General features: G+C 52.5%; 1 protein-coding gene and 1 pseudogene across 3 annotated transcripts in view; both read right to left on the reverse strand.

Moving 5' to 3' along the window:
* Positions 1-26,299, reverse strand: part of LOC144511087 (dynein axonemal assembly factor 10-like) — a 36,462-nt gene extending 10,163 nt beyond the window's left edge. For all 3 annotated transcript variants that reach the window (XM_078241063.1, XM_078241062.1, XM_078241061.1), the window contains exons 1-5: positions 25,774-26,299; positions 16,281-16,381; positions 11,460-11,590; positions 6,428-6,529; positions 5,497-5,612 (exon numbers count right to left, since the gene is read on the reverse strand). In XM_078241063.1, the coding sequence (XP_078097189.1) occupies positions 5,497-5,612; positions 6,428-6,529; positions 11,460-11,590; positions 16,281-16,381; positions 25,774-25,962 (639 nt within the window). In that variant the 5' untranslated portion in view covers positions 25,963-26,299. The remainder of the gene's footprint in view (positions 1-5,496; positions 5,613-6,427; positions 6,530-11,459; positions 11,591-16,280; positions 16,382-25,773) is intronic.
* LOC144511579 (U2 spliceosomal RNA) lies at positions 13,636-13,837 on the reverse strand (annotated as a pseudogene).
* Positions 26,300-26,711: the final 412 nt, after the last annotated feature.

Raw genomic sequence — 26,711 nt, forward strand, 5'->3', positions numbered from 1 at the left:
TGTGCGGCGCTCCCTCAGTGCGGTGCGGCGCTCCCTCAGTGCCCCGCGGCGCTCCCTCAGTGCCCCGCGGCGCTCCCTCAGTGCCCCGCAGCACTCCCTCAGTGCGGTGCAGTGCTCCCTCAGTGCGGTGCAGTGCTCCCTCAGTGCGGTGCAGTGCTCCCTCAGTGCGGTGCAGTGCTCCCTCAGTGCGGTGCAGTGCTCCCTCAGCGCGGTGCAGTGCTCCCTCAGTGCGGTGCAGTGCTCCCTCAGCGCGGTGCGGCGCTCCCTCAGTGCGGTGCGGCGCTCCCTCAGTGCCCCGCAGTGCTCCCTCAGTGCCCCGCAGCGCTCCCTCAGTGCGGTGCAGTGCTCCCTCAGCGCGGTGCGGCGCTCCCTCAGTGCGGTGCGGCGCTCCCTCAGTGCGGTGCGGCGCTCCCTCAGTGCCCCGCAGCGCTCCCTCAGTGCCTCGCGGCGCACCCTCAGTGCCTCGCGGCGCTCCCTCAGTGCCCCGCGGCGCTCCCTCAGTGCCCCGCGGCGCTCCCTCAGTGCCTCACGGCGTTCCCTCAGTGCGGTGCGGGGCTCCCTCAGTGCGGTGCGGGGCTCCCTCAGTGCAGTGCGGCGCTCCCTCAGTGCGGTGCAGTGCTCCCTCAGCGCGGTGCGGCGCTCCCTCTTTGCGGTGCGGCGCTCCCTCAGTGCGGTGCGGGGCTCCCTCAGTGCGGTGCGGGGCTCCCTCAGTGCCCCGCAGCGCTCCCTCAGTGCCCCGCGGCGCTCCCTCAGTGCGGTGCGGCGCTCCCTCAGTGCTGTGCGGCGCTCCCTCAGTGCTGTGCGGCGCTCCCTCAGTGCGGTGCGGCGCTCCCTCAGTGCGGTGCGGCGCTCCCTCAGTGCCCCGCAGCGCTCCCTCAGTGCCTCGCGGCGCACCCTCAGTGCCTCGCGGCGCTCCCTCAGTGCCCCGCGGCGCTCCCTTAGTGCCCCGCGGCGCTCCCTCAGTGCCTCACGGCGTTCCCTCAGTGCGGTGCGGGGCTCCCTCAGTGGCCCGCGGCGCTCCCTCAGTGCCCCGTGGCGCTCCCTCAGTGCCCCGCGGCACTCCCTCTGTGCCCCGCGGCGCTCCCTCAGTGCCCCGCGGCGCTCCCTCAGTGCCCCGCGGCGCTCCCTCAGTGCCCCGCGGCGCTCCCTCAGTGCAGTGCGGCGCTCCCTCAGTGCGGTGCGGGGCTCCCTCAGTGCGGTGTGGGGCTCCCTCAGTGCCCTGCAGTGCTCCCTCAGTGCGGTGCGTGGCTCCCTCCATGCGGTGCGGCGCTCCCTCAGTGCCCCGCAGCACTCCCTCAGTGCGGTGCGGCACTACCTCAGTGCGGTGCGGCGCTCCCTCAGTGCGGTGCGGCGCTCCCTCAGTGCGGTGCGGCGCTCCCTCAGTGCCCCGCAGCGCTCCCTCAGTGCGGTGCGGCGCTCCCTCAGTGCGGTGCGGCGCTCCCTCAGTGCGGTGCGGCGCTCCCTCAGTGCGGTGCGGGGCTCCCTCAGTGCAGTGCGGCGCTCCCTCAGTGCGGTGCAGTGCTCCCTCAGCGCGGTGCGGCGCTCCCTCTTTGCGGTGCGGCGCTCCCTCAGTGCGGTGCGGGGCTCCCTCAGTGCGGTGCGGGGCTCCCTCAGTGCCCCGCAGCGCTCCCTCAGTGCCCCGCGGCGCTCCCTCAGTGCGGTGCGGCGCTCCCTCAGTGCTGTGCGGCGCTCCCTCAGTGCTGTGCGGCGCTCCCTCAGTGCGGTGCGGCGCTCCCTCAGTGCGGTGCGGCGCTCCCTCAGTGCCCCGCAGCGCTCCCTCAGTGCCTCGCGGCGCACCCTCAGTGCCTCGCGGCGCTCCCTCAGTGCCCCGCGGCGCTCCCTTAGTGCCCCGCGGCGCTCCCTCAGTGCCTCACGGCGTTCCCTCAGTGCGGTGCGGGGCTCCCTCAGTGGCCCGTGGCGCTCCCTCAGTGCCCCGTGGCGCTCCCTCAGTGCCCCGCGGCACTCCCTCAGTGCCCCGCGGCGCTCCCTCAGTGCCCCGCGGCGCTCCCTCAGTGCCCCGCGGCGCTCCCTCAGTGCAGTGCGGCGCTCCCTCAGTGCGGTGCGGGGCTCCCTCAGTGCGGTGCGGGGCTCCCTCAGTGCCCCGCGGCGCTCCCTCCGTGCGGTGCGAGGCTCCCTCAGTGCAGTGTGGGGCTCCCTCAGTGCCCTGCAGTGCTCCCTCAGTGCGGTGCGTGGCTCCCTCCATGCGGTGCGGCGCTCCCTCAGTGCCCCGCAGCACTCCCTCAGTGCGGTGCGGCGCTACCTCAGTGCGGTGCGGCGCTCCCTCAGTGCGGTGCGGCGCTCCCTCAGTGCGGTGCGGCGCTCCCTCAGTGCCCCGCAGCGCTCCCTCAGTGCGGTGCGGCGCTCCCTCAGTGCGGTGCGGCGCTCCCTCAGTGCGGTGCGGCGCTCCCTCAGTGCGGTGCGGCGCTCCCTCAGTGCGGTGCGGCGCTCCCTCAGTGCGGTGCGGGGCTCCCTCAGTGCCCCGCGGCGCTCCCTCCGTGCGGTGCGAGGCTCCCACAGTGCAGTGTGGGGCTCCCTCAGTGCCCTGCAGTGCTCCCTCAGTGCGGTGCGTGGCTCCCTCCATGCGGTGCAGCGCTCCCTCAGTGCCCCGCAGCACTCCCTCAGTGCGGTGCGGCGCTACCTCAGTGCGGTGCGGCGCTCCCTCAGTGCGGTGCGGCGCTCCCTCAGTGCAGTGCGGCGCTCCCTCAGTGCGGTGCGGCGCTCCCTCAGTGCCCCGCAGCGCTCCCTCAGTGCGGTGCGGCGCTCCCTCAGTGCCCCGCAGCGCTCCCTCAGTGCGGTGCGGCGCTCCCTCAGTGCCCCGCAGCACTCCCTCAGTGCGGTGCGGCGCTCCCTCAGTGCGGTGCGGCGCTCCCTCAGTGCCCCGCAGCGCTCCCTCAGTGCGGTGCGGCGCTCCCTCAGTGCGGTGCGGCGCTCCCTCAGTGCCCCGCAGCGCTCCCTCAGTGCGGTGCGGCACTCCCTCAGTGCGGTGCGGCACTCCCTCAGTGCCCCGCAGCGCTCCCTCAGTGCCCCGCAGCACTCCCTCAGTGCGGTGCGGCACTCCCTCAGTGCGGTGCGGCACTCCCTCAGTGCCCCGCAGCACTCCCTCAGTGCCCCGCAGCACTCCCTCAGTGCGGTGCGGCACTCCCTCAGTGCCCCGCAGCACTCCCTCAGTGCGGTGCGGCGCTCCCTCAGTGCCCCGCAGCACTCCCTCAGTGCGGTGCGGCACTCCCTCAGTGCGGTGCGGCACTCCCTCAGTGCCCCGCAGCACTCCCTCAGTGCCCCGCAGCACTCCCTCAGTGCGGTGCGGCACTCCCTCAGTGCCCCGCAGCACTCCCTCAGTGCGGTGCGGCGCTCCCTCAGTGCGGTGCGGCGCTCCCTCAGTGCCCCGCAGCGCTCCCTCAGTGCGGTGCAGCGCTCCCTCAGTGCGGTGCGGCACTCCCTCAGTGCCCCGCAGCACTCCCTCAGTGCAGTGCAGCGCTCCCTCAGTGTGGTGCGGCACTCCCTCAGTGCCCCGCAGCGCTCCCTCAGTGCGGTGCAGCGCTCCCTCAGTGCGGTGCGGCACTCCCTCAGTGCCCCGCAGCGCTCCCTCAGTGCCCCGCAGCACTCCCTCAGTGCCCCGCAGCACTCCCTCAGTGCCCCGCAGCACTCCCTCAGTGCCCCGCAGCACTCCCTCAGTGCGGTGCGGCACTCCCTCAGTGCGGTGCGGCACTCCCTCAGTGCGGTGCGGCACTCCCTCAGTGCCCCGCAGCGCTCCCTCAGTGCGGTGCGGCACTCCCTCAGTGCGGTGCGGCACTCCCTCAGTGCCCCGCAGCGCTCCCTCAGTGCCCCGCAGCACTCCCTCAGTGCCCCGCAGCACTCCCTCAGTGCGGTGCGGCGCTCCCTCAGTGCGGTGCGGCGCTCCCTCAGTGCGGTGCGGCGCTCCCTCAGTGCCCCGCGGCACTCCCTCAGTGCGGTGCGGCGCTCCCTCAGTGCCCTGCGGCGCTCCCTCAGTGCGGTGCGGCGCTCCCTCAGTGCCCCGCGGTGCTCCCTCAGTGCGGCGTGGGGCTCCCTCAGTGCCCCACAGCACTCCCTCAGTGCCCCGCGGTGCTCCCTCAGTGCCCCGCGGTGCTCCCTCAGTGCCCCGCGGTGCTCCCTCAGTGCCCCGCGGTGCTCCCTCAGTGCCCCGCGGTGCTCCCTCAGTGCGTTGCGGCACTCCCTCAGTGCGGTGCGGCGCTCCCTCAGTGCCCCACAGCACTCCCTCAGTGCCCCGCGGTGCTCCCTCAGTGCCCCGCGGTGCTCCCTCAGTGCCCCGCGGTGCTCCCTCAGTGCCCCGCGGTGCCCCCTCAGTGCGTTGCGGCGCTCCCTCAGTGCGGTGCGGCGCTCCCTCAGTGCGGTGCGGCGCTCCCTCAGTGCCCCGCGGTGCTCCCTCAGTGCCCCGCGGTGCTCCCTCAGTGCGTTGCGGCGCTCCCTCAGTGCGGTGCGGCGCTCCCTCAGTGCCCCGCGGTGCTCCCTCAGTGCCCCGCGGTGCTCCCTCAGTGCGGCGTGGGGCTCCCTCAGTGCCCCGCGGTGCTCCCTCAGTGCGGTGCGGCGCTCCCTCAGTGCCCCGCGGCGCTCCCTCAGTGCTCCGCGGTGCTCCCTCAGTGCGGTGCGGTGCTCCCTCAGTGCCGCGTGGGGCTCCCTCAGTGCCGCACTGTCAGCCTGGATTATGTGCTTAACTGCCTGGAGTGGGACTTGAATCCCCAACCTTGTGACTACTCACCAAACTCTAACTGACACTGGAGAGAAATCCCGCGCCCCTGCAGACTTAGAATCAGAGAATCCCTACAGTGCAGAAGAGGCCATTCAGCCCATCAAGTCTACACTGACTCTCTGATATTTGGGCGGCATGGTGGCACAGTGGTTAGCACTGCTGCTTCACAGCGCTAGGGACCCGGGTTCAATTCCCGGCTTGGGTCACTGTCCGTGTAGGCACGTGAAAGACGTGCTGGTTAGGGTGCATTGGCCATGCTAAATTCTCCCTCAGTGTTACCCGAATAGGCGCCGGAGTGAGGCGACTAGGGGATTTTCACAGTAACTTCATTGCAGTGTTAATGTAAGCCGGCTCGTGACGCTAATAATAAATAGATTATCTTACCCAGACCCTTTCCCCCACCCTATCCCCGTAACCCCACACATTAAACAGGGCCAATCAACCTAACCTGCACATCTTTGGACTGTGGGAGGAAACCGGAGCACCCGGAGGAAACCCACGCAGACACGGGGAGAATGTGCAAACTCCACACAGACAGTGACCCATGCCAGGAATTACACCCGGGTCCCTGGAGCTGTGAGGCAGCAGTGCTGACCACTGTGCCACCTTAACTGAACTGAGTAGCTGGGTTCAATTACAGCTGGCTTCGACCTTCGCTGCTGCCCCAACTGAGATCCTCTAGCTGAGCTCAGACGAGGAGCTGACACTGGTCTGTCTCAGCTTCACCGCAGCCCTGGACTTCACTCCGTGAAAATCCACTCCAAACTCACCCCACTCTTGACGTTTGTCTCCCATCGCACTTCCATGTTTCGCAAATCAAATAGTTTAATATCCCCATTGTCATATCCGGCACAAACACAGCGATCCCACGGGGTACAAGCGTGTCCTGAAAACCAGTCCAAGACAAACATACTTTAAACACAAAAAAACATACTTTAAACATTTGTGTGTAAATGTGTACCTTCATGTGTGTTTGCGTGTATATGTATGTGCGTATGTGTGTGTGTGCTGAGTGTGTGCACGCATGTGTTTGTGTGTGTGCATGTATGAGTGTGTGTATGAGTGTGTATGTGTGTGTGCAAGTGTGCGTGTGTGTGTGCATGCGCGTGTGCAAGGATGTATGTGTGTGTTTGCGTGAGTGTGTGTGCATGTGTGCATGCATGTGTGTGTGTGAATGTGAGTGCGTGTGTGTGTGTGCATGTGTGTGCGTGTGAGTGCGTGTGTGAGTGCGCATGTGTGTGCGTGAGTGCGCATGTGTGTGCGCATGTGTGTGCGTGTGAGTGCGCATGTGTGTGCGTGTGAGTGCGCATGTGTGTGCGTGTGAGTGCGCATGTGTGTGCGTGTGAGTGCGTGTGAGTGTGCATGTGTGTGCGTGTGAGTGCGCATGTGTGTGCATGTGAGTGAGTGTGTGTGTGTGTGCGTGTGTGTGTGTGAGTGTGTGTGCGTGTGTGCATGTGAGAGTGTGTGTGTGTGTGTGTGTGTGTGCGTGCGTGTGCGTGTGAGAGTGTGTGAGTGTGTGTGCGCGTACGTGCGAGTGAGTGTGTGTGCGTGAGTGCCTGTGTGAATGTGAGTGTGTGTGTGAGTGTGCGCATGTGTGTGTATGTGAGTGTGTGAGTGTGTGAGTGTGTGTGTGTGCGTGTGTGCGTGTGCATGATGTACATTATGTGCAGCGATGCAGATCATACACGTGCTCCAACTCACCGAAAGCAACTGTCCAGCAGTCCCTCCTGTTGATCCCGGCTGCAGGCTCCATGTTGGCCACAGGAAGATCCTTCTGTCGTGAATCCCAGACTTTGACCGTACCTGGAAGGAAAGGTACAATGTTGAGGAGGTCACAAGTAATCCTCATTTGGCTCTAAGCAGCTTATTCCCCTCTGTGATAACTCCCAGGCTTGCACGGGGAATCACTGACTGATCTCCCTGTCGGACCCATCGAATATGAGCTCCCTGGGAATTGGTAATGAACTCACCAGGTAGAGCTCTGAGGGAGGGTAGTATAAAACTTCCAGTGTAAAAGCCCTCATTTTCCATTTACTATAATGGCTTAAGGTGAAGGTTACAAAGTGCCTTCTATATAGGGTAAGGATTCTCCACGTGCCTAACGCAATATATGCAAAGATATTGTCCGTATAACCACAAGTTAACCAAGTATTATGAAATTAAACTGTATTCTTAACGTCTGCCTTATGAACCTTGGCCTACCGACGATCTAACTGCTCAGCATGATGGGAAGTAGACAGTAGCAGGCAGACCGAATTTGTTTGGACAAAGGGGCATAGAGAGAGCAGTTCTCCTTATCAGCTTGAACAAAGAACAGTACAGCACAGGAAACAGGTCCTTTGGCCCTCCAAGTCAGGCAGCTGCAAGTTAACCAGAGCTTTGGAATGTACGGGAGTGAATTCGCTGATGGTTAGCGAGGTTGCTGGAGTTTCTGATGCTGATAATGGGGTTAGGCTCAGGCGGGGGAACTGATTCCTTTTACCAATTAAAACTGACATAGCTTTGAATCTACCGGATTTACATGGGTTAGGTTGTTTAGTAATGAGGAAGGGACTTTCAGGTGCCATGGACTAATGAGCTCCTAATCTTGCTGACAGGTGGAGCGTTATTGGCTAAGGTAATAATGTGTAATATTGTAATTGGACTCTCCAGTTTGGGCGGGAGATCTAAGTGCTCAGAAAAAGTCACACATGTCCTGTTACGTCAGAGAGGGTATTCGGCACTCATTGACTATCTTTCTCTCCTGATGCATGCATTAGCAATAAACTTCCTTTTGTTCTTTAACCACATGCTGTCTTTCATGGTTTCTGTATTGGCTGAGTGAGATCAGCTGAGACTCCTCCCTCGCAAAGGGACACCCTGGAAAATTCCTCTTAGAAGCTCAAATACCGAACTTTATATAAAGCAAGAGAGATGCCAATGTGTGTGAGAGAGAGAGATGCGAGTGTGTCAGAGAGAGAGAGAGATGTGAGAGTGTGAGAGTTCAGTTACAAGTGGTGTACCGCAAGGATCTTTTTTGGGGCCACTGCTGTTTGTCATTTTTATTAATGACTTGGATGAGGGCGTGGAAGGATGGATTAGTAAATTTGCGGATGACACTAAAGTCGGTGGAGTTGTAGACAGTGCAGAGGGGCGGCACGGTAGCACAGTGGTTAGCACTGCTGCATCACAGCTCCAGGGACCTGGGTTCGATTCCCGGCTCGGGTCACTGTCTGTGTGGAGTTTGCACATTCTCCTCGTGTCTGCGTGGGTTTCCTCCGGGTGCTCCGGTTTCCTCCCACAGTCCAAAGATGTGCGGGTTAGGTTGATTGGCCATGCTAAAATTGCCCCTTAGTGTCCTGAGATGCGTAGGTTAGAGGGATTAGAGGGTAAAATATGTAGGGATATGGGGGGAGGGCCTGGGTGGGATTGTGGTCGGTGCAGACTCGATGGGCCGAATGGCCTCTTTCTGTACTGTAGGGTTTCTATGATTTCTATGATTTCTATGAAGTGGCAGGTTACAGAGGGACATAGATAAGCTGCAGAGCTGGGCTGAGAGGTGGCAAATGGAGTTTAATGCGGAAAAATGTGAGGTGATTCACTTTGGAAGGAGTAACAGGAATACAGAGTACTGGGCTAATGGTAAGATACTTGGTAGTGTGGATGAACAGAGGTATCTGGGTGTCCATGTGCATAGATCCCTGAAAGTTGGCACCCAGGTTGATAGGATTGTTAAGAAGGCATACGGTGCGTTAGCTTTTATTGGTAGAGGGATTGAGTTTCGGAACCAGGAGGTCATGCTGCAACTGTACAAAACTCTGGTGCGGCCGCATTTGGAGTATTGCGTACAGTTCTGGTCGCCGTATTATAGGAAAGATGTGGAAGTGTTGGAAAGGGTGCAGAGGAGATTTACCAGGATGTTGCCTGGTATGGTGGGAAGATCGTATGAGGAAAGGCTGAGGGGCTTGAGGTTGTTTTCGTTAGAGAGAAGAAGGTTAAGAGGTGACTTAATAGAGGCATACAAGATGATCAGAGGATTAGATAGGGTGGATAGTGAGAGCCTTTTTCCACAGATGGTGTTGGCTAGCACGAGGGGACTTAGCTTTAAATTAAGGGGTGAGAGATATAGGACAGATGTTAGAGGTAGGTTCTTTACTCAGAGAGTAGTAAGGGCGTGGAATGCCCTGCCTGCAGCAGTGGTGGACTCGTCAACGTTGAGAGCGTTCAAGTGGTTATTGGATAAACATATGGATGATATTGTAATAGTGTAGATTAGAGGGGCTTTAGATTGGTACCACTGGTCGGCGCAACATCGAGGGCCGAAGGGCCTGTACTGCGCTGTAATGTTCTATGTTCTATGTTCTAAGACCCTGAGAGAGTCCATTATCTTTTAGTTCCGGTTGGGACCTGTTGGTTATTGTTTATTTTCAGTTGTGCAATAAAAGCACGGTTCCTTGACAGCCAACTCCATCCTTCCCAATTGATGAGAATCCAATGGGATATCAGCGCTTGAATCAGCCCGAGCCAGCTTGGCTCAGTTGATAGCATTCTTGTTTCAGAATGAACAGGTTACCGAGTTAAATGGAAACTTGGCATTTATTGCAAAAGTAAAGAAGTGTTATTACAATTGTCTAAGGCGTTGGTAGAACCACATCTGGAGTATTGTATCCAGTTTTGGTCTCCTTATTTGAGGACGGACGTGGTGGCAGTGGAGGAAGTTCAGAGGAGGTTCCCCAGATTGATTCCGGGGATGAAGGGACTATTGTACGAGGAAAACTCGCTGGAGTTCAGAAGAATGAGGGGGAATCTGATCGAGGAATATAAAGTACTAAGGGGGATTGATAAGATGGAAGTTGAACAGATGTTCCCCCTTGTGGGACAGTCTAGAACAAGAGGGCACAGATTAGGGGTGAATTTTCCTGTTCCACCCGCCACGGGAATCGTAGCGGGCAAGGGGTGGACAATGGGAAGGTCTGTTGACCTCAGGCGGGATTTTCCGGTTTCAGGATGAGTGCAGTTGGAAAATCCTGCCCTCAGAATGAGAGGAGGTAGGTTCAAAACTGAGATGAGGAGAAAGTAGTTCTTTCAGAGGGTTGTGAATCTGTGGGACTCCCTGCCCCAGAGTGCAGTGGGGGCAAAATTAATCAACAGGTTGAAGAAAAAGATGGATATGTTTCTGATGGAAATCGGGATAAAGGGTTGTGGGGAGCAGGGGGTGGATTGGCCATACTAAATTGTCCCTTCGTGTCCAAAGATGTGTAGGTTAGATGGATTGGCCATGCTAAATGAGTGGGGTTACAGGGATAGGGCGGGGGAAGATATTCTGAATATCTACACTGGGTAAGATATTCTGTCAGAGGGTCGGTGCAGAATCGATGGGCCGAAAGGCCTCCTGCCCCACCGTAGAGATTCTCTGAACTGCGGAGGTTGGCATGGCTAAGGACTGGAGATTCTGAGTGAGCTGTGATTGACGGAAGGTGGCAGTGAGGTGACTGGGTCAGTGAATAGCAGAGACTGACGATGTAGAGAAGTGGATTACACTCCCAGTGCTAAAGCTGTATTAGCGATGGAACATCTGGCATCGATTCATGTAATATTCAGATGGACATCGTCACCACATAAATAATGCAGATTTGCATAAGTGGTGGGAACATCATTTACTCTGCGGTCAACCAGACAGCTTTCTCTCGTCAGCTGTGACCTCCATGTGCTTTGGTTTAATAATGAGGCCTTATTTTTGAAGCATTTCTCTCGAACGGACAGATCTTCTGAGTCCTCAGCCCCTTTGCTCAAACCTTTCAAAATCTTCGGCTTGTTGGAGGTAGGGAGTAAAAGGGCGACCTAGTTCGACAAGAGGTCGTTAGTCCGGGTGAGATTCTCCAACCTTCCAGTCACCTGTTTCCCGCCAGTGGGAGGTGGCGCATTGTTTGCTCGTGGCAGGATTCTCCAGTCCCGCCGCTGTCGATGGGAATTCCCACTGACGTCACCCTAGGCTGGCAGGAAACCCGCGGGCGGGGCTGCGCTGCCAGCGGGACTGGAGAATCCCACCGGCGTGAAGAGCTGGAGAATTCCGGCCATTGATTTGGTTTTTCTCTCCACGTTGCCTGGCCTTTCAATATTTTCTGTTTTTATTTTGCATTTCTAGTATCCGCAGCATTTACGGGTGGTTTGAGATCCTGGGTTAGAAAGAAAATAGCGCCAAGTCTCGGTTTCATAGAACAATAGTGCTGAGAAGGAGGCCGTTCAGCCCATCAGGACTGTGTCAGCTCTTTGAAAGAGCCATTCAATCTCTCCCGCTTCTTTTCATGTGCTTTTCCAGTTCCCTTTTGGAAGTTACTAGCCAATCTGCTCCCAACATAGAATCCCTACAGTGCAGAAGGAGGCCATTCGGCCCATCAGGTCTGCACTGGCCACAATCCCACCCAGGCCCTATCCTCATAGCCCCATGCATTTACCCTAGCTAGTCCTCCTGACACTAAGGGTCAATTTATCATGACTAGTGCACCTAACCCGAACATCTTTGGACTGTGGGAGGAAACCGGAGCACCCGGAGGAATCCCACACAGACACGGGGAGAATGTGCAGACCCCACACAGACAGTGACGCAAGGCCTGAATTGAACCCGGGTCCCTGGTGCTGTGAGGCAGCAGTGCTAACCACTGGGCCACCGTGCCATCCTGCTTTCCAATTCCAGCAGCACAGTAAAACATGAACCTCCTGGTTCATTTGCCAAACTGTCTGTACGGGTACTCACCATCCCTGCTGCCAGTGACTATCTCTGGGGCCCCCTGTCCAATTCCAAGTCCACCTACGCCATCGATGCAGTTGATGATTTCTCGATGTGCCTTGGCTGAGTAGAGGGGAGCTTCAGGTGCCTCCAGGTTCCTGTGGGATGACAACAGGTGAGTTGATATACTTGCATTTTCATTGAGCAGCATTGGGAGAGCGATGTGTGTGTGTGCATCCATATCCCTGTTGGGTCAACATCCCTTTATTACAGTAAAGAATAGAATAGAATCCCCACAGTGCCGAAAGAGGCCATTCAGCCCATCAAGTCTGCACCGACTCTCCAACAGAGCATCTTACCCAGGCCCTCTCCCCCGCTCTATCCTTGTAACCCTACGTATATTTAGCATGGCCAATTCACCTAACCTGCGCATCTCTGGACAGTAAGGGGTAATTTATCATGGCCAATCCACCTAACCTACACATCTTTGGAGTGTGGGAGGAAACCGGAGCACCCGGAGGAAACCCACGCAGACACGGGGAGAACGTGCAAACTCCACACAGACTGTGATCCGAGGCTGGAATCGAACCCAGGTCCCTGGCGCTGTGAGGCAGCAGTGCTAACCACTGTGTCGCCCAAAAGGTGCTACATAAATGCAAGCTGTTGTTATTATTGGACCGTAACCCAGGAGTTCACACAACCTCCCACCCCCTCACTGCCCAGAATGCCAAGGCAATGGTGGCCACAATACCCACAATCCTCCAGAAGCTTCAACATTCATCCCATGGTTTTGCAGAGTCCCGCTGCAGCCTGGATGCATTCTGGTGCTTCCATTGTTGCATGTCGGTCTGCGGCAGCCACTGGCAGGAGCGTTCCCAGGTGATTATTCTCTGTTTCTGGGAGAATCCAGGTGAGTCTGGGAGGGATTTCCAGCTGAGTCAAGGGAGCCAGTTCCTGTAAGTGCCTGGACTCTGCTTTTAACAATGAATTCTAACCTGCTGGAGCTGATTCTGCCCCATTCACAAAACGGAAACCATCTTCCGCGCCCTGTTTACAGCAATGCCAAGCCTCGGCTAAAATGGTCTGTATTACTCCTGTCCTCAGCCTTATGCATGCCTGCAGTTTGCACGGCTCCTTAACCCTGAATGGAACTTGTCACACGGTGAACTGCTAACCACTGTGCCACCCAAACACTTTGGTTCGTTTTATGACTCTTTCTTGGGAATGTGCAAGATCTTCGGCAGTAAATTAATCAAAGCCTCTTCAAACCCTTTCCAGAAGAAACGGTCCAATTAGAATCAAAAACAGAAAATGCTGGAAATTCTCAGCAGGTCTGGCAGCATCAGGCTGTGTGGAGAGAATCGAACCAACGTTTCGAGTTGGGCACTGACGAAGGGTCATCCAGACTCGAAACGTTGGCTCGATTCTCTCTCCACAGACGCTGTCAGACCTGCTAAGATTTTCCAGCATTTTCTGTTTGTATTTCAGATTCCAGCGCCCGCAGTATTTTGCTTTTTCAAGGACAGGGCTATGTCTTTATACAGCGTTGCTCACAATCACGGGACAGCTCAAGTGCTTTACAACCAATGAAGTTCCGGGAACCTAACTCCATATACCTACTTTTGTCCCACATCCCTTTGATTAATACAAATCTACCTATCTCAGTTTCAAATTCAACAACTGATTTTTTAAAAATTCATTCATGGGACATGGGCATCGCTAGCTGGGCCAGCATTTATTGCCCATCCCTAGTTGCCCCTTGAGAAGGTGGTGGTGAGCTGCCTTCTTGAATCGCTGCAGTCCACGTGCTGTGGGTTGATCCACAATGCCGTTAGGGAGGGAATTCCAAGATTTTGACCCAGCGACTGCGAAGGAACGGCCGATATATTTCCAAGTCAGGATGGTGAGTGGCTTGGAGGGGAACTTGCAGGTGGGGGTGTTCCCATGTATCCGCTGCCCTTGTCCTTCTAGATGGAAGTGGTCGTGGGTTTGGAAGGTGCTGTCTAAGGATCTTTGGTGAGTTGCTGATCTAGTGTCAATTGTCGTTCATGGAAGAGAATTCCAAACTTCTCGCACCCTTTGTGCTTTTCCAATTCAATCAAATCAAGTCCAATTCAGAGTCTCAACAAGTTGAGACATTTCCGATCCAGGCTGGCAAGACAGGGCAAGCGACCAAATTACCCTGTCCTGGGCCTGATCTACATGAGCCAAGCTGATTGGAGGAGGGAAAGCAATACCTCCTCCAAGACTTGAGCTCATCTGCATCTCAGCCAAAAGGCCGAGATACCGCTTTTAAAAATTGCTTCATATGAAACATATGAAGCTTCAATGTAACCTAATGACCTCAACCAAGTGCAGCATCCGCATAACTACACTTGATCTTAGCCAAAAGGCCGAGAAGCGATGTTACCTTTACCTTCAACACCCTTTGTGTGTGAAGGTGGTTCCTAATTTCACTCCAGGCTTTGCCCCTTAGCCCCGGAGACCCTAAGCAGCAGAACTACTTTCTCTCTATCTACCCGATCAATTACCCGTAATACTTTGAAAGCTTTGTTCACATCGCCCTTCAAGTGCCTAAATTCCAGGGACTACCACCCTCGTTGGTGCAATCCCTTATTATAATTTAACCCTTACAGTCCAGGTATCGATATAAATAAATGTTGCTGTGGCTCTTTTGCTATCACTCTGGTCTCTAAGTGACAAAGTTCCAGGTTCAAGCGCCCTGGAGCTTGAGCACAATAAGAAAATCAAGGCTGGCAATTCACTGCAGTACTGAGGGTGTGCCGCACAGACAGAGGTGCCTTCTTTCAGACCAGATATTACAGCTGAGACCACATTTGCCTGCTGGGTTTAGATGTAACAGTTTCCATGGTAAAGAACAAAGAAATTCTCCCTGGTGTCCTGGACAATATTTATCCCTTAAACAACATCGCAGAGAAGAGATTTTAAGGTCATTATCAAACTGGTGTTTTAGAGGATTTGCAATGTGCAAATTAGCTACATGGCTTCCTACTTGCTAACCGCTTCTACGAAGTGTTTTACTGGCTGCAAAAGTGCTTTGAGACATCAAGGCATTGTGAAAAGCATAATAGAAATGCAAGCCTCTCTTTCTATCCCTCCAAAGGCAGCGCTGTGCCAGAACTGAACGCTGTACTCCAGGATAAAAGCAAATTACTGCGGATGCTGGAATCTGAAACCAAAAGAGAAAATGCTGGAAAATCTCAGCAGGTCTGGCAGCATCTGTATGGAGAGAAAAGAGCTGACGTTTCGAGTCCAGATGTCAAAGCTTTGACTCGAAACGTCAGCTCTTTTCTCTCCTTACAGATGCTTCCAGACTGCTGAGATTTTCCAGCATTTTCTCTTTTGCTGTACTCCAGGTGTGGCATCACCAGGGCTTTGTATTCTCATTCACTGAGTTCCCGTATCGATTTTAGCTTTGATTCCTAGTCTGTATAAAGTTAACTGATTTCAGCCTGGGGGATGGGCAGGGGAAATTACAGGCGGCCCTTTGTTAGGGAAGGCAGGAACTTTGGTTCCTCAGCACCCTTTGGTGACCCCAGTAATGTGATACAGTGAGAGGTCAAAATTGAGTTCGACTGCCATGCCTTCCCGAGTCAATCAGCTAACACTAGGCTTACAGAAGAAAATTGGTCATTTGGTGAGGTTCTAGAAGGCTGGGAGCAAATTCCCCAAGTGTCTTAAGGAGGAAATATTCAACAAACAGATTGGAGAAGTTGGGACTGTTTTCCTTGGAAAGAAAGATTTGACAGCAGACCTGATAAAGACATTCAAAGTCATGATGAGTCTGGGGAGAGTAGATAGGAAGAAATTGTGCCTATTGATGGAAGGATCCAGAACCAGAAGACACCAAAGTAAAGCAATGATCAAAAGAAGAAATGGCGACATGAGGGAAACCTTTCACCCCTGGTGAGTGATCAGGATCTGGAATGCAGTACCTGAGAGTGTGGTGGAGGCAGATTCAATCAAGGCTTTCAAATGGGCCAAAAGGGTGGCACAGTGGTTGGCACTGCTGCCTCTCAGCGCCAGGGACCCGGGTTCGATTCCTGGCTTGGGTCATTGTCTGCGTGGAGTTTGCACGTTCTCCCCGTGTTACATTTGTTACAGCTCCATATTCTGGAGCAAAAAAGTGCAGGTTCTTCTGTTCCCCTCTACATGTTTTCACATGGTTGTTAATTGTATCGGGTGCGACAGACCCAATTCTTATAAGACCATTATGCCGGATGAATATGGTGTCGCAAGTCAGATTGCCATGGATGATGGAAGGATCACAGGAATGGAGGTAGCTCAAGGCAGACAAAATCTGGGGGCACCATTTTTTCCAAGCCTTTTCATTCAGAGGCTTCTGGGTTGTGGGTAGTTTAGTGTGCGTGAGTTTCCTCCCACATTCCAAAGATGTGTGGGTTAGGTGGATTGGCCATGCTAAATTGCCCCATAGTGTCAGGGGGATTAGCGGAGTAAATGTGTGGTGTTACGGGAATAGAGCCTGGGTGGGATTGCAGTCAGTACAGACTCAATGGGCCAAATGGCCTCCTACTGCACTGTAGGGATTCTATGAAAAGGGAATTGGATTATCATCGGAAGAGGAAAAATGTGCAGAGCTGCAGGGAAAAGGGAGTTGCACGAGGTGAATTGTTCCTTCAGAGGGCCAGCACAGACACAGTGGGCTAAATGGCCTCTTCCTGGGCTGTGACCATTCTGTGATTCTGAAAAGTTAGATTTCAGGCTGGATTTTGGAATTAATGAAAGTCCTTTCTATTTTCAAGTTTTACACGAGAGATTGAGCTCAAAATTTTAATCAACTTAACGAATCCCAGCTACATTTATTACCAGACGTGAAGATTGCCTTCAAAGTCTCCTGTTGCCAGGTGCCTCTGTTGCAGACTGGTAGCTCCGAATGTGCCACATCTGAAGGCTCTGGGCTTTTCAATCTACAAAGTGAAAGAAATAAGGTTTCCTGAGTATTGCTGCAGGGTGTCTGAGCTCTGCAGAATTAGGTAAGTAACTGCACTAACATAGCCGTATAACCAACACCACCGTAGTGGGTTGGATCTCAAACAACGACGAGACAGAGTACAGGAATGAGATAGAGAATCTGGTGAGCTGGTGCGGCAACAATAATCCCTCCCTCAATGTCAACAAAATGAAGGAGATAGTCATTGACTTCAGGAAGCATAGAGGAGGACGAGCCCCTGTCTACACCAGCAAGGACAAAGTAGAAAGGGTTGAGAGCTTCAAGTTTTTAGGTGTCCAGATCACCAACAAACTGTCCTGGTCCCCCCCATGCCAACACTATCGTTAAGAAACGCCTCTACTTTCTCAGAAGACTAAGGAAATTTGGCATGTCAGCTACGACTCTCATCAACTTTTCCAGATGCACCATAGAAAGCATTCTTGGTATGGCTCCTGCTCTGCCCAAGACCACAAGAAATTACAAAGGGTCGTGAATGTAGCCCAATCCATCAGGCAAACCAGCCTCCCATCCATTGACTCTGTCTACACTTCCCGCTGCCTCAGCAAAGCAGCCAGCACAATTAAGGACACCACACACCCCGGACATTCTCTCTTCCACCTTCTTCCGTTGGGAAAAAGATACAAAAGTCTGAGGTCACGTACCAACCGACTCAAGAACAGCTTCTTCCCTACTGCTGTCAGACTTTTGAATGGACCTATCTCGTGTTAAGTTGATCTCTACACCCTAGCTATGACTGTAACACTACATTCTGCACTCTCTCCTTTCCTTTTCTATGAACGGTATGCTTTGTCCGTATAGCACGCAAGAAACAATACTTTTCACTGTATACTAATACAGTGTTTACCAGGATGCTGCCTGGTTTGGAGGGTAGGTCTTATGAGGAAAGGTTGAGGGAGCTAGGGCTGTTCTCTCTGGAGCGGAGGAGGCTGAGAGGAGACTTAATAGAGGTTTATAAAATGATGAAGGGGATAGATAGAGTGAACATTCAAAGACTATTTCCTCGGGTGGATGGAGCTATTACAAGGGGGCATAACTATAGGGTTCGTGGTGGGAGATACAGGAAGGATATCAGAGGTAGGTTCTTTACGCAGAGAGTGGTTGGGGTGTGGAATGGACTGCCTGCAGTGAAAGTGGACTCAGACACTTTAGGAACATTTAAGCGGTTATTGGATAGGCACATGGAGCACACCAGGATGATAGGGAGTGGGATAGCTTGATCTTGGTTTCAGATAAAGCTCAGCACAACATCGTGGGCCGAAGGGCCTGTTCTGTGCTGTACTGTTCTATGTTCTATGTGACAATAATAAATCAAATCAAATCAAATCAAGCTTGATGGAGTCCCAAAACCCTACTCATGCTGGGTTATCATCCTGTCCACATCATTGTTGAGATGTAAAATGTTCAAATCGTGGCCACTTGAATCGAGGAAAATCAAATGGAATTATAGAAACAGTCTTTGCAAATTCCAGCTGTGTCTGGAGAGATCTCTGAGCTACATTAACACTAGGTCAAAAACTGATCCCTGGAATTCCCATTCCAAACACTTCAAGTTCAAATCTCGGCTGTCAGTGCCGCTGCAGTACTGAGGGAGTGCTGCAGTGCCTTTTACACAAGATGTTAAACTAAGAGCCCGTTTGCCCCTCAGGTGGTCACAAAAGGTCACCTCAAAGAAGACTGGGGGGAATCCTGGCCAATATTTACTTTTCCCTCAACCAGCATCCGATTACCTGTTTCTTAACTTCAATATTCGAGCAATCTGCAAGGGAACTATGAAGACAAAGATTCATGTCTTCAAGCAGCGGTCTATACCAACCCTCTGCAGAAGCATCCTACCTAGGCCGTATTGCTCACCCGACCTCTATAACCCCCACGCATCAATCACTGCCAATCCACCCAACCTGCACATGCTGGACACTAAGGGGCAATTTAGCACGGCCAATCCCCCTAAGCTTTACATCTTTAGACACTAAGGGGCAATTTAGCATGGCCAATCCACCTAACCTGCACATTTTTGGACATTAAGGGGCAATTTAGCATGGCCAATCCACCTAACCTGCACATCTTTGGACATTAAGGGGCAATTTAGCATGGCCAATCCACCTATCCTGCACATCTTTGGACACTAAGGGACAATTTAGCAAGGCCAATCCACCTAACCTGCACATCTTTGGACACTAAGGGACAATTTACCATGGTCAATCCACCTAACCTACATATCTTTGGACACTAAGGGACAACTTAGCATGGCCAATCCACCTAACCTACACATCTTTGGACACTAATGGACAATTTAGCATGGCCAATCCACCTAACCTACACATCTTTGGACAGTAAGGGGCAATATAGCATGGCCAATCCACCTAACCTACACATCTTTGGACACTAAGGGGCAATTTAGCATAGCCAATCCCCATAACCTTTACATCTTTGGACACTAAGGGGCAATTTAGCATGGCCAATCCACATAACCTGCACATCTTTGGACACTAAGGGGCAATTTAGCATGGCCAATCCCCCTAACCTTTACATCTTTGGACACGAAGGGGCAATTTAGCATGGCCAATCCACCTAACCTACACATCTTTGGACACTAAGGGACAATTTAGCAAGGCCAATCCACCTAACCTGCACATCTTTGGACACTAAGGGACAATTTAGCATGGCCAATCCACCTAACCTACATATCTTTGGACACTAAGGGACAATTTAGCATGGCCAATCCACCTAACCTGCACATCTTTGGACATTAAGGGGCAATTTAGCATGGCCAATCCACCTAACCTGCACATCTTTGGACACTAAGGGACAATTTAGCAAGGCCAATCCACCTAACCTGCACATCTTTGGACACTAAGGGACAACTTAGCATGGCCAATCCACCTAACCTACATATCTTTGGACACTAAGGGACAATTTAGCATGGCCAATCCACCTAACCTACACATCTTTGGACACTAATGGACAATTTCGCATGGCCAATCCACCTAACCTACACATCTTTGGACACTAATGGACAATTTCGCATGGCCAATCCACCTAACCTACACATCTTTGGACACTAAGGGGCAATTTAGCATGGCCAATCCACTTAACCTGCACATCTTTGGACACTAAGGGGCAATTTAGCATGGCCAATCCACCTAACCTGCACATCTTTGGACACTAAGGGGCAATTTAGCATGGCCAATCCACCTAACCTGCACATCTTTGGACACTAAGGGGCAATTTAGCATGGCCAATCCCCGTAACCTTTACATCTTTGGACACTAAGTGGCAATTTAGCATAGCCAATCCACCTAACCTGCACATCTTTGGACTGTGGGAGGAAACCGGAGCCCCAGTCGGAACCCTTGCTGACAGTGACCCTGGGAATCGAACCCAGGTCTCTGGCGCTGTGAGGCAGCACTACACTTCAAAATCCTTGCCTTGTCCAGTGAATGAATTCAAGAAAAAATTGGATGATTATACTTTCTTCAACAGCTAAAGAAGGACTAGTGTATAGATAGCACCTAATCACACTACCCAGAAATCTCTCAAATTACTTCATATTAGCATGCATTACAAAGATCCAAAGTGTGAAGGGTACCTCGTGCATCGGAGAGATGAGACGAGTTTACCATAACATAGAAATACTTGCATTTACATATCTTTCGTGGCCTCAGAACATCACAAAACATTTCGCGGCCAGTGAGGTGCATTTTCAGGTGCAGTTACTGTTGTAATGCAGGAAATGTGGCAGCCAAAGTGTGCACAGCAAGATCCCACAAACAGCAATCAGGTAATCTGGTTTTAGTGATGTCGATGGAAGGAATAAATATTGGCCAGGCAACAGGCTGTTCCTCAAGAGCCACACAGCACCTCCAATAATGTAGCATTCCCTCAGTATGGCACTGGTGTGTACACCTTGGTAAAATTCATTCTGGGATCTGGGCATAGCTGATTAGGCTAGTATTCATCACCCATCTCTAATTGCCCTTGAAAAGATGGTGGTGAGCTGCCTTCTTGAACCATTGGCGGTGGCACAGTGGTTAGCACTGCTGCCTCACAGCGCCAGGGACCCGGGTTCGATTCCCGGCTTGGGTCACTCTCTGTGCGGAGTTTGCACGTTCGCCCCATGTCTGCGAGGGTTTCCTCCGGGTGCTCCAGTTTCCTCCCACAGTCTGAAAGTGGCTTTTAAGGGGCGTCTTGACAAATACATGAATAGGATGGGAATAGAGGGATATGGTCCCCGGAAGGGTAGGTGGTTTTAGTTAAGTCGGGCAGCATGGTCGGTGCAGGCTTGGAGGGCCGAAGGGCCTGTTCCTGTGCTGTAATTTTCTTTGTTCTTTGTATTGGGATACAGTGAAAAGTATTGTTTCTTGCACGCTATATAGACAAAGCATACCATTCACAGAGTACATAGGGGAGAAGGAAAGGAGAGGGTGCAGAATGTAGTGTTACAGTCATAGCTAGGGTGTAGAGAAAGATCAACTTAATGTGTGATAGGATCATTCAAAAGTCTGATGGCAGCAGGGAAGAAGCTGTTCTTGAGTCACCTACATGATGTTTTTTAAAACTCTTGTATATATAACTCTGTAAAGATGGATTGTAGAAACCGTGCAGTTTCAGGAATGTTAATACAGAAGATGAGACTAAATGTCCCAAAACAAACACCATAAGATCATCACCACCCACAACATCCACGGCCCCTAATTCAGTGGAAATGGGAGGGAAAATGCCTCAGTCAATACTTACTCCTTTAAATCATCATCACCCCTTTAAATTAGAACTGAGGCAAATCTGCAGAACAATGAGAAGTATAACCACGACACATTTTGAGCTATTTAATCATTTGTTATCTTTGTCTTTCCTCCAGCCGTAGTATCTTTTCCAGGAACGTTCCAAAAACAAATTCGGAAACAGATGTATGAAAAATTACAAATCTCTCATTTGACAGGAAAGGCAGATCATATAAAACTTGCCACCCTCCGATGAGAGGGTGCACAGTGCATCAATTTTATCGATATTTATGGGCAGTGCAATCTTCTCCCACATGTTTCTGCGCCAATGTAACAGTTGGAAGCAATCCGATACGGTCGCCGTTGTAACAATTCTACTGCAAGTAGAATATGTGACCATTCTCTCCTGAGAATGTGTTGAGCTCCGAGTGTTTTAGACACGATTCCTAATGCCCTATCGAGTCAACAATGGTGGAAGATTGAATATTTTGACTGGTGGATGAATTACTAAACAAATGTTCTGGATGGTAGAACATAGAACATAGAAAAACTACAGCACAAACAGGCCCTTCGGCCCACAAGTTGCGCCGGTCATGTCCCTACCTACCTAGGCCTATATGTAGGCTTACCTATAACCCTCAATCCTATTACGTCCCATGTACTCATCCAGAAGTCTCTTAAAAGACCCTATCGAGTTTGCCTCCACCACCATTGACGACAGCCGATTCCACTCACCCACCACCCTCTGAGTGAAAAACTTATCCCTGACATCTCCTCTGTAGCTACTCCCCAGCACCTTAAACCTGTGTCCTCTCGTAGCAGCCATTTCAGCCCTGGGAAAAAGCCTCTGAGAATCCACCCGGTCTATACCTCTCAAGGTATCAAGCTTCTTGAGTGTTGTTGGAACAGAACCCATCCAGGCAAGTGGGGAGTATTCCATCACACTCCTGTCCAGTACCTTAGAATCCCTACAGTACAGAAGGAGGCCATTGAATGTCTTTTTAAACTCCAAAGATGTGTAGGTTAGGTGAATTGGCCATGCTAAATTGCCCCTTAGTGTCCCAAGATGTGTAGGTTAAGTGAATTAACCATGGGGTTACGGGGATAGGGTTGGGGAATAGGCCTGGGTAAGGTACTCTGTCAGAGAGAGTCGGTGCAGACTCGATGGGCTGAATGGCCTCCTCCTGCACTGCAGGCTTCTATGGTTCTTGCCACACAAAACTGCCCTCCAACCATCAATATCCACGGTGATCCCCTGGACAATGTGGATAATTTCCCAAACCCCAGGAGCCTGCTCGCGGCACAAGCAGACATCGACAATGAAATCCGGCATCGACTCCAACGCGCCAGTGCAGTCTTCGGACATCTGAGGAACAGAATGTTTAAAGACCGAGACCTCAAATACAGCAGCAAGCTCCTGGTCTACAGAGCAGCCGTGGTCGCCGCCCTCCTGTATGCATCAGAAACGTGGACAATGTGGAGCAGACACCTCAAATCCCTGGAGAGAATCATAGAATTTATAGTGCAGAAGGAGGCCATTTGGCCCATAGAGCCCGCACCAACAACAATCCCACCCAGGTCCTATCCCCGTAATCCCCCCGACAATAAAGGGCAATTTAGCACGGCCAATCCATCTAACCCGCACACCTTTGGAGTGTGGGTGGAAACTGGAGCACCCGGAGGAAACACGGGGAGAATGTGCAAACTCCACACAGACAGTCACCAGAGGCCGGAATTGAACCTGGGTCTCTGGTGCTGTGAGGCAGCAGTGCCAACCACTGGACCACCCCAATATATCACCAACGTTGCCTTAGCGAAATCCTGCAAATCCACTGGCAGGATAGGCATAGCGATGTGACTATCTGCTCCCAGGCTGATATCCCCAGCATTGAGGCGCTAGTTATGCACAACCAGCTGCGATGGGCGCACCACACTGTCCGCATGCCCGACACAATACACCCAAAACAAATGCCCTACTCCGAGCTCCGCAATGGCAAGCGAGGGCAGAGGAAATGCTACAAGGACACTCTGAAAAACTCCCTAAATAAATGCAACATCCCCATCGACAGGTGGGAATCACCTGGCTTAGAGCACACAAACTGGAGAAGAAGCATCCACGAAAGGGTCCATCACCTCGGGCGTCACCGGGTGGGACACGCGGAGGCCAAGTGTAAACAGCGGAAAGAGAGCGCAGAATCCAGAGCGTCTCACCCACCTCATCCAACACCCCCTGCCAAACCTGCGGCAGAGTCTGCGGCTCAGGCGTTGGGCTATTCAGCCACTGCAGGACCCACCTCTCTGGAGTGGAAGCAAGCCATTCTCAATCCTGAGCGAGTGCCAAAGAAGAAAAGGAGAAGGTACCACTATTGATGCTCCCACTCCATTGCTGTGCTGAGGGAGAGCAGACGGAGTGGGCCAACTGGTAATTGGTTGGGATGACGTTTTCTGTGTACACAATCTCCCTGGGCGATTTTCCACATCACTGGGGAAGATGCCAGTGTTGTTCTGCTGCACTGAAACAGCTTGACTAGAGGGATGTAGCTTGTTCCGAGCCACAGGTCTACAGTACCACAGCCAGAACATTGCTGCCGTAGTATCTGGAGCTACTTAGTCTCACTCCCCGTATCGCAATCAGGAGCCTTGGACCTTCTGGCATGGCCTGCAATCCCAAGCTCAGGCTGGGTGTGTCCCGTATGCCCCAAATCCCAGCTCCGGTCCTGTCAAATTCACCGGATCTGGAGTTCCACCCACATTGGTGCCCCCTCCCTGACACACAAACACACCTTCCACCAAACCCACTGAGCAGGGAATGGCAGGGCCTGTGCAGGAGTTAACCTGGCAGTGAGTTAATAACAGAACATTGCCGTGGGGACAAACCTCTGGGAGAAAAAGAGATAAACAAGATCCAGAAACATTGGTCAGTTTCGTTCTTTATTCATTCATGGGACATGGGCTTCTGGCTGGGCCGACATTTATTGCCCATCCCTATTTGCCCTTGGAGGGCAGTTCAGAGTCAACCGCATTGCTGTGGCTCTGGAGTCACATGTAGGCCAGACCGGGTAAGGATGGCAGATTTCCTTCGCTAAAGGGAACCAGATGGGTTTTTCCTACAACCGACAAGGGTTTCATGGTAATCAGTAGATTTTTAAAATTGAATTCAAATTCCACCATCTGCCGTGGCGGGATTCGAACCCGGATCCCCAGAACATTAGCTGAGTTTCTGGATTAATAGTCTGGCGATAATACCACTTGGCCATCGCCTCCCCTTTCTGAGTAACCCACTTGCTTGTGCAAGTGGGAGTTGGCAAGATGCATTGGTGACAATGTCACAGCGGTGGAACTCAGGGCTGGCTGTCTGAATCCTCCCAGTTCTGATCGACTTGAAACATTAACAAGTCTCATTTCTCTCCCTGCAGGTGCTGCCTGGCCGGCTGAGTGTTTATCGCATTTCCCATTGCCAGCTTCTGTTGTACTTTTCCTCCTGTATAATTAAGCTGATCTTTCTCTACACCCTAGCTATGACTGTGACACTACATTCTGCACTCTCTCCTTTCCTTCTCTATGAACGGTATGCTTTGTCTGTATAGCGCGCAAGAAACAATACTTTTCACTGTATGTTAATACATGTGACAATAATAAATCAAATCAAAAATCTCTCGCTTGGCACCCATTAATTGCACCAATTCTACTCTGAAAAGTCCGACTGAGATCCGGTTCTCACCAAATGTTGCAGGGCCAGTGAATCCATTGCGCCAAGGAAGTGGTGGCCCAGTGGTCAGCACTGCTGCCTCCCAGGGACCTGGGTTCAATTCCAGCCTCGGGTGACTGTGCGAAGTCTGCACGTTCTCTCTGTGTCTGCGGGGGTTTCCTCCGGTTTCCTCCCACACTCAAGAGATTTGTTTATTAGTGTCATAAGTAGGCTTGCATTAACACTGCAATGAAGTTATTGTGAAAATCCCCTACTCGCCACACTCCAGCGCCTGTTCGGGTACACTGAGGGAGAATTTAGCACGGCCAATTTACCTAACCAGCACGTCTTTCGGACTGTGGGAGGAAACCGGAGCACCCGGAGGAAACCCACGCAGACACGGGGAGAATGTGCAGACTCCACACAGACAGTCAGAAGGAATTAGATATAACTTTTGGGGCTAAAGGGATATGGGAAGAAGTGGGGGGATCAGAATATTGAATTTGATGATCAGCCATGATCATAACGAATGGCAGAGCAGGCTCGAAGGGACGAATGGCCTGCTCCTGCTTCTAGTTTCTATGTTTCACCCCGAGGAAACCCACGCAGACACGGGGCGAATGTGCAGACGCCGCACAGACAGTGACCTGAGCGTGGGAATTCAACCCCGGTGAGGCAGCAGTGCTAACCACTGTGTCACCTCACGTGGGGTTACAGGGATAGGGCCTGGGTGGAATTGCTGTTGGTGCAGGCTTGATGGGCCGAACGGCCTCCTTCTGCATGGATGATGAATCATTGGTTACAATATTGTAGCTATGTGTTCCCTGGCAAATTGCAACTTTGAATCTGTGATATTTCTCCACTGTAACATTCTCCATCGCCCTGTTACATATCCTTTCCAGCATTGGTTATAGAAAATACAAAACAGAATAAAACAGTTACCGTGTGCACGTCTCTGATCTCCCCGCTCGTTGTACTGTACACCCCGATGATCCCCTTACTGGGTGGCCCGGAGCCTGTCCCCAGGCAGACGAACCGGTTGCTGCAGGGGATCCACAGACACCCGAAGGGGGTGAGAGGCACTTTCCGATGAGACAGAGACACCAGGCGGGGCTGGAGGCTGCTGGACATCGCCCGGGGAGGCTTCCCTGTTCCGCAGATAAATAATGGGGGATTACAGATTAATTATGGATTTAAAAAGGATTTAATTCAAATGATGCAGAATGCCCTTCGTGTACAACCGATCAGAACCTAAATTCCATTCTATTAAAGAACCCTAAACTCCTCTCTTCTTCTCAAAGGTCTGCTCCAAACTAACAAAAGACAAGTCAAACTCTAACTCGCCGTTGTTCACATTTTGAAACAAATGCTGTGACCCATTTCTGATTTCAGGGGGTTTCTATTTTTTCAATAGGGGCTAAAGATTTAAAGTTTCGAGCAGAATAAATCTCGGACCAGATTTCAGATGAAACACCGGACTGCAACTGGATCAGAAAGTGAAAGCGAAGTTTCTGGGAGGTGGAGTTTTATGGGCCTTTTGCCGCCCAGAGACAGACTGGAAAAAACGCCATCAGCCGGCCGAGCGAGAAATATCCCCCCATTATAGAGACTTGCATTTATATATCGCCTTTCGGGACGTCCCACAGCGCCTGAATAGGATACTGAAGAGAAGTCACTGGTGTAATGGAGGAAATGTCAGAGTCAAGTTGCAAACAGCAATGATCTGATTAATCTATTTTTCAGTGATTTATTTATTAGTGTCACAAGTAAGGCTTACATTAACACTGCAATGAAGTTACTGTGAAAATCCCCGAGTCGCCACACTCTGGCGCCTGTTTGGGCACACTGAGGGAGAATTTAGCATGGCCAATCCACCTAAC

The sequence above is a fragment of the Mustelus asterias genome, chromosome 24 (genome assembly GCF_964213995.1).
Source record: "Mustelus asterias chromosome 24, sMusAst1.hap1.1, whole genome shotgun sequence".
In the NCBI taxonomy this organism is placed as follows: domain Eukaryota; kingdom Metazoa; phylum Chordata; class Chondrichthyes; order Carcharhiniformes; family Triakidae; genus Mustelus; species Mustelus asterias.